Source organism: Carlito syrichta, unplaced genomic scaffold (genome assembly GCF_000164805.1).
Source record: "Carlito syrichta isolate Samal-C Ts95f unplaced genomic scaffold, Tarsius_syrichta-2.0.1 Scaffold96997, whole genome shotgun sequence".
NCBI classification, from domain to species: Eukaryota; Metazoa; Chordata; class Mammalia; order Primates; family Tarsiidae; genus Carlito; species Carlito syrichta.
The window spans coordinates 44,146-52,117 of NW_007041093.1; the positions used below are offsets into that span (position 1 = coordinate 44,146).

At 43.3% G+C, this 7,972-nt stretch overlaps 1 protein-coding gene across 4 annotated transcripts in view; it reads left to right on the top strand.

The window, feature by feature from the left end:
* Positions 1-7,972, top strand: part of UIMC1 (ubiquitin interaction motif containing 1) — a 100,274-nt gene that overhangs the window by 26,411 nt on the left and 65,891 nt on the right. For 3 of the 4 annotated variants that reach the window (XM_021714711.1, XM_021714713.1, XM_008062745.2), the window contains exons 3-5: positions 2,249-2,373; positions 3,397-3,502; positions 3,808-4,544. In XM_021714711.1, the coding sequence (XP_021570386.1) occupies positions 2,249-2,373; positions 3,397-3,502; positions 3,808-4,544 (968 nt within the window). The remainder of the gene's footprint in view (positions 1-2,248; positions 2,374-3,396; positions 3,503-3,807; positions 4,545-7,972) is intronic. The other variant, XM_021714721.1, reaches the window with a different exon arrangement.

Sequence of the window (7,972 nt, forward strand, 5' to 3'; positions counted from 1 at the left end):
TCATGAACCCACGGGCTCAGGCAGTCCACTCACTTCGGCCTCCCAAAGTGGTAGGATTACAGGCTGAGTCACTGAGCCCGGCCTCCTTTTTTTTTTTTTTATTTATTTATTTATTTTTTTTTAAAGTTAGAGTCTTACTCTGTTGCCCAGGCTGGGGTGTGGAGTGCTGTGGCACTTCACGGCCACCGCAGCCTTGACCTGCTGGGTTCAGGTGATCCTTCCACCTCAACTTTCCAGGTTGCTAGAACTACAAACACACGTCACCACACCTGGCTAGTTTTTGTCATTTATTGTAGAGATGAGGTCTCTACAAGTTGCCCAGGCTGGTTTCAAACCCCCAGGCTCAGGCATTCCACTCGCCTCGGCCTCCCAAAGTGCTGGGATTATAAACTGAGCAACCGCACCTGGCCTGTGCTTTTCTTTTTGCTTAATAATATTTCCTTAAAATCAAAATCACTCTATTCTCAGTCCATAGAGATATTCCTTATTATTTTTGTCACTCTGACGCCCAGTCTGGAGTGTGGGATGTTTACGGCCACCACAGCCTCAACCTGCTGATCTCGGGTGATCCTTCTGCCTCAGTGTCCTGAATAGCTGAGACTACAGGCGCTCACTACCATGCCCTGCTAACTTTTTTTTTTTAATGTAAAGATGAGATCTTGACAAGTTGCCTAGGCTAGTCTTGAACCCCTGGGCTCAGGCAGTTCACTCATCTCTTTCTCTCAAAATGCTGGGATTATGGGTGCGAGCCACTGTGCCTGGCTGCTGCTTCTTTTTTTATAGCTCTTTCTCTCTTCACTCAGTCATTCTCTCACACACGCACACACACGCACCATGGTTTATGGTCATTAAATAGATTCCAGTGTTTTACAAATTAGGATATTGCTACAGTGAAAAATTCTGTGCATATGTACTTTTTAAATGGAAATGTATTTCAGGGTAAGTCACTAGAAATGGGATTGCTAGGTCAGAGGATAAACTTACATGTAGTTTGTTAGACGTTACCAAAATCCCCTCCAGAGGCATTATACAGTATGGTGATATTCTATCATTACTTTTGCATTTATTTGATGGAATAATTGTATAAAGAGGAATTTCTTATCTACATGGTTAGCCATTAGTATATATTTTGTAGGAAAAGTAGGGTATAAACTTGATTCTCTTCTGTTTACCAGTTTTCAAAATAATCGATTCATTGTAACATTCTTCGACAGTGACCAGTTAGTCATGTCCTTTTTAAAAAAGTATCAGTATGAACTTACATATTTGAATATATTTGTGGTTTAATGCATTGCACTTATCTTTATTGATGCGCTAGTTTCATTTTTGGCCAGTGAGAACTTTGTTTAGTTGGCTCCTGCATTCTTTTGATATGACACTAGTGGTGTCTGATAGATTGCTTGCTCACAGAGATGACAGATCTTCTAACTTATCTTGTACATTCCATGCTCTAGTCTTGGCATCAGTCGTTTCCTCAGTGTACCCAGTTGCTTTTTTAAATTTTGAGTTGGCGTCTCCCTCGCCCAGGCTGGAGTGCAGTGGCACTCTCAGGCTACCCCAGCATCGATCTGCTGGGCTCCAGCAATCCTTCTGACTCAACCTGCCAAGTAGCCGGAACTATAGGCGCATACTACCATGCCCGGCTAATTTTTTATTTATTGTAGAGACGAGGTCTCACCAAGTTGCCCAGACTGGTTTCGAACCCCGGGACTCAGGCAGTCCACTTGCCTTGGCCTCCCAAAGTGCCGGGATTACAGGCTGAGCTACCGAGCCGGTCCCCAGTTGCTGTTAATAGAAAGTAGTATCTGGAGATCACATTCAGGTCACTAGGGATTTTCTTTTCTTCTGGGCAAGCCAGAGGATTCTGAAGTGTAGAATTATTTTGGAGCATAAAGCAGTGTGGTATTTAGCCAAAAGATTTAGAGTGCGAGTCAGTTCCTCTGTTCATTCCTTCATCAACTATTTATTGATTTTGATATGGCTTGCATTGAAAAAAAGTTACTGAGTATCTGCCATGGCTAGGCACTCTTTTATGAACTGGAGCCTGCGGTCTAGTTAACCCAGGATTCTCGTTGTAACTGGTGCTAATGATGTTGGTCAACACCTTGCCTTTGGTCTTTCCTCATTGATAAGATTGTAAAATAGTACTCAGTGGTCTGTAGTGTTTTCGGTTGAAAAGTTAATAATTCTTCCATGCTCATTCAATGTTTGTGGTGTTCCTCCCTCTCTTTTCCTTGTCTTCTTACAGAGATGACAGAAGAAGAACAGTTTGCTCTGGCTCTCAAAATGAGTGAGCAGGAAGCTCGGGAGGTGAACAGCCAGGAGGAGGAAGAAGAGGAGCTCTTGAGGAAAGCCATTGCTGAAAGTCTGAATGTAAATATGAAAATGTTTGTGGAGATTGAGCCATAGTTTTTACTTCTACAATGTTACAGTTGCATTAGGAACAAGCTGTAGTCATTTACAGGGTTTTCGTCTAACAGATATTTCTCATAATAAATTTTTTTTTTTTTTTTGAGTTGGAATCTCACTCCATTGCCCAGACTGGAGTGCAGTGGCCGCTCCTGGCCACCGCAGTCTCGACCTGCTGGGCTCTGGCGATCCTTCCACCTCAGCCTTCCAAGTAGCTGGAACTACAGGCGCGTACTACCACGCCCGGCTCATTTTTTGATTTATTGTAGAGATGAGGTCTCGCCAAGTTGCCCAGGCGGGTCTCGAACGCACAGGCTCAGGTAATCCACTCACTTCAGCCTCCCAAAGGTGCAGGATTACAGGCTGAGCCACCGAGCCCGGCTTCTCATAATAATTTTTAATGTCCTTGTTGAATTCATGGTTAACACAGTTTGAAGTGTTTTTAATTCTATGTGAAAGTTTACTCCATGGGTTTTTCAGTCCATGCTTAAAAGAACTCTAGTAAATTGGCAGCTTCTGAAAAGAGTTTCTGAATAACCAAGAACCCAAAGGAGAGTAAATGAAGATGCTTACCTCTTCTGTTTGGTGGGGAGAGCAGAGGGAATGAGACCTCTATAGAGGTGGGTTATAGAGAGAAGAATGGGCAGTTGAAAAATTAATCAAATAATATTAAAAACGTTAAGTTGTGATCTGAGTATGCACATGAAAAGACTCTGGATTTGAGGGATTTTGGCCAGAGCAGGTCCCGAGCTGTCCTTCATGCTGCTTGCTTATGTGCTTTAGAAAAGGGCTTAAGACAGTGATCTGGTGGGACGCCTGCACGAGGGCACTCAGTAGCCGTTGTGGAATTGGTTGAATTGAGCGTTCACATTTTGGAGAAGAGAAGCTCTGAGGGACATCAGTCTCCCCTTTTTGTCCTTCCTTGTGACCCTTTATGTGTCGCTATTGGAGTAATAAACCTGTCTGGCGTGGGATTGCTTGTTTCAGAGTTGCCAACCTTCTGATGCTTCTGCTGCCAGACCTCAACCTCTGCCCACTGGACGGCCCTCACAGCCCCACCAAGAGAAAACCACAGACTCTGGGACCACGAAAGGCATGTCTCCCTGTTCTGATTCCTCACACTCCTCAAGTATAGCCATGTCATGTCTCATCCTGAGAGAGTAGATGTACAAAAATGCTCAAATCCCTTTGGTGATGTTAAAGAGCTTAAATCAGAAAGTAGTTGAGACTTCACCAATATCCAGTACACCTTTATCTCTAAGGAAAAAACCAGCATTTGGTTAGGCCCAAAGAAGAGCCTTTCTCGCCCAAGTTTGTAATTCTTGGCAAGCAATCGCTTGCCAAGCCCCCTAATAAAAAAGTTTGTCCTTAGCCCTACTTTTTCTCAAACACCTGCAGGCACATGGCAGCTGGTTCCTCCATCTCTGTTTAAAGGCTCACATGTCAGTCAGGGAAACGAGGCTGAGCAGAGAGAGGCGCCTTGGGACCACACTGAGAACGCTGAAGAGGAGCCGGGCTCCGGCAGCTCAGCAAGCTGGGACCGGTCAAGCCAGCCAGTGCTTGAGAACGAGAACGTTAAGCGTTTGGGCAGATGTACTGGCCACTTGGCTGAGCACACCCAGTGTGGGAAGCCGCAGGAAAGTACTGGGCGGGGCTGTGCTTCTCTCAGAGCTGACCAGGGTAGAGGGGACACGTCTAGTCACAGTCTGCCCACCCCAGCAGACGCCAAAGGTCTCCAGGACGTTGGGGGCACCGTGCACTACTTCTGGGGTGTTCCATTCTGCCCTGCTGGAGTAGACCCGAACCAGTATACTCAGGTCATTCTCTGCCAGTTGGAGGTTTATCAGAAGAGCCTAAAAATGGCTCAGAGACGGCTCTTAAAAAAAAAAGTGTTTGGGGAACCAGTGTTACCTAGACCTCCTTCTCTGATCCAGAATGAATGTGACCAAGAAGAGCAGGCTAGTGAAAAAAATGAAGGCATCTCAGAAGCTATGGGAGCTGAAGACAAAGAGGAGAGGCAGGAGTCTAGGGCATCTGTCTGGCACTCGAAAGCCAAGGACTTCCACGAAAGCCCAGTGGAAGGCTTGAAAGAGGACCTTTTGTTGGAGGAAGAACCAACAACCAGTTGTGGTCAGGTAAGGGTCTGTGATGCTTTAATTAAGGATTACTTATTTATAGATCAAACAAGGGTTATCTTAGCTATTCTTTTTTTTTTTGAGTTGGAGTCTCACTCTGTCGCCCAGACTGGAGTGCAGTGGCCGCTCCCGGCCACCGCAGCCTCGAGCTGCTGGGCTCCGGCAATCCTTCCGCCTCTGTCTTCCGAGTAGCCGAAACTACAGGCACACACTACCACGTCCGGCTAGTTTTTGATTTATTGTAGAGACGAGGTCTTGCCAAGTTGCCTGGGCGGGTCTCGAACCCGCAGGCTCAGGCAATCAACTTGCCTTGGCCTCCCAAAGTGGAATTACAGGCTGAGCCACCGAGCCCGGCCTATTTTAGCTATTCTTTTGGTGTTTTTTCCCCAATTATTGCAGTAATACACGGTCACTATAGGAAGTTAGGAAAGTACAGGAGAGTATAAAGAAGAGAAAAGTCACTTATAATCCCAGCACCAGGAGGCAGTCATTATTTCTATGCTTATAAAAATACATTTGAAGCCGGACTCGGTGGCTCAGCCTGTAATCCTGTGCCTTTGGGAGGCTGAGGTGAGTGGATTGCCTGAGCCCGCGGGTTCAAGACCCTCCTGGGCATCGAGACCTCATCTGTACAATAAATCAAAAAGTCAGCCGGGCATGGTAGCGCATGACTGTAATTCTGGCTACTTGGAAGGCTGAAGCGTAAGGATTGCCGGAACCCAGCCGGTCGAGGCTGCGGTGGCCGGAAGCGGCCACTGCACTCCAGTCTGGGCGACAGAGTGAGACTCCAACTCAAAAAAAAAAAAAAACTTTTGAACAAAATGAAGATTCTTCCATATAAGCTTGTTCCTTTCCCCTACTTTTTATTTTATACTAGTTTGTTTCCTGTCTATTAAGTATACTTGAAAACCTAATATATATTATTATAGTCTATCATGGATATACTATAATTTGGTTTTCTTTTTGCAGTTTTTATTCTAAAAAATTAAGTTTTTGAATAAGTAATATGTCCAAATATCTCAAAATTCAAAAAAGATATAAATAAAAAGTTTATCTCTTATTTTCATTCCCCGGCCAATTAGTTCCTTTCTAGACTCAATCTGTGTTACTAGTTTCTGGTATATCTTTCAAAGATAGTTTATGTAGTATAAACATTATATGTATTTGTTTCCCATGTTATTTTATGCAAGTAATATATACATTACTCTGTACTTTGCTTTTTTTTTTTCATTTAGTATTCCAGTGAGATTATTCCATAACAGTACATTAAAAAGTTCTTTATTTGTTTTCTTGGATGTGGAATATACCATGTGTGACTTGAGTCATAGTTCATTTTATCTAGTGCTCTATTGGTAGACATTTAGGTTGTTTCCAGTATTTTTACTTTACAAATAGTACTACAGTGATTACTCTTGTACAGAGGATGTTTCATCCACTTAGAAGATATCTGTAGGATAATTATCTATAGATATAATTGATGGATCAAAGGATATATGCAGGCCGGGTGCGGTAACTCACGCAGCTAAAATCCCAGCACTCTGAGCCTATGGGTTCAAGACCAGCCTGGGCAACTTAGTGAGACCTTATCTCTACAATAAGTCAAAAAATTCGCCGGGCATGGTGGCGCATGCCTGTAGTTCCAACTATTTGGAAGGCTGAGGTGGGGGGATTACCTGAGCCCTGCAGGTCGCTGGGAGTGTGCCACTGCCCTCTAGTCTGGGTGACAGAGTGAGACTCCCACTCAAAAAAAAAGGAAAGAGACATATGCATTTACAAGTTTGTTAACTGTTGCCAAATTGCCCTCCATAGAGGTTGTATACATTTACTCTCCCACTGGCAACATATGAATACTAGTTTCTTCATACCCACACAATGCAATTTTGCCAGACTTCTTGAACTTGGCCAGTCTGAGAGATGAAAAATGATATCTTAATGTAGTCTTGATTTGCATTTCTTTTATTATTTGTGAGGCTGAATTTTTTTCGTGTGTCTAAGACCCATTTGTATTTTTTTTTTTTTGAGTTGGAGTCTTACTCTGTCGCCCAGACTGGAGTGCAGTGGCATGCTCCTGGCCACCGCAGCCTCGACCTGCTGGGCTCTGGCGAACCTTCCACCTCAGCCTTTCAGGTACCCAGAACTACAGGCGCGTGCTACCATGCCTGGCAAATTTTTGATTTATTGTAGAGACGAGGTCTTGCCGAGTTGCCCGGGCGGGTCTCGAACCCCTGGGCTCAGGCAATCCACTCACCTTGGCCTCCCAAAGTGCTGGGATTACAGGCTGAGCCACTGAGCCCGGCGTGTATTTTTTATCTGTTGAGATCTTATGGTCACTTTTGTTTTTTAAATTATCTCTTTTTTTAGTGGCTTGTAGGTATCTCTGTATATTAGGAAAAGTGATCCTTTGTGATATGAAGCACAGATAGTTTCCCAGTTTATTTTTCTCCTCACATAATGATATATTTCTGATTTTGTTTGTGGTGGTTTTGTATAATTTATTGAAATTTATCTCCATTTTTGGGACATTTAGGTTGCTGTTTTAGATGTTTTCTGACATAGCTAGATTGTGTGATATATGAAAACTTATATTTTATTTTTCTCTTTCTGATGATCATAAAAGCAATAAAATAATTACAAGCTCTTTATAAACGATAATTTTAAAAAATATTCTGTTTTATGACTGTACTGTTTGAGTCGGAGTCTTATCACTCTGTCCCTCAGACTGGAATGCAGTGACATGCTCGTGGCTCCCGCAGCCTCAACCTCCTGGGCTTGGGGGATCCTTCCTCCTGAGCCTTCCAAGTAGTTGGACCTACAGGCATGCACCACCATGCCCGGCTAATTTTTTTTAGTTTTTTATAGAGACAAGATTTTGCCATGTTGCCTAGACTTGTCTTGAACCCCCAGGCTCCGGCAATCCGCTCGCCTCCTCCTTTCAAAGTGCTAGAATTATGGCCATGAGCTCCCACACCCAACTCTACTATGTTTTGTTGCTTTTTTGTTACTGGATTTTGAGGTTTTGGGTTGGGTTATTCTGTCTCATATGGTAAAGGTTCGAGAATTGGTAGCTCTGAGAAGCTTCATAGAATAATATGGAGAGCATGGATTTGGAGTTAAATTTTGACTTTTGTATAATTGTATGTCTTTGAGCAAGCCATTTAACCAGGATTTCAGTTTTACATCTGTAAAATGGGAATAGCAATTCCTGTCTTTCAACAGTTGTTTTAGTGACTGAGGTGAATTTGTGTAAAATGCTTATTATAATCCTTAGGCACTCAACAAATGGTAGTTCTGTTCTCCCTAAGGGACTGAAGGTCATTATTTCCGGTGCCTTTAAGGATCCTTCTTTCCTAATAACTTTCTTCATTCACATTCTAGAAAGATTGTTGTGTAGGAAGAGAAGGCTTTTTTTTTTTCTTTTTTTGGAGTCA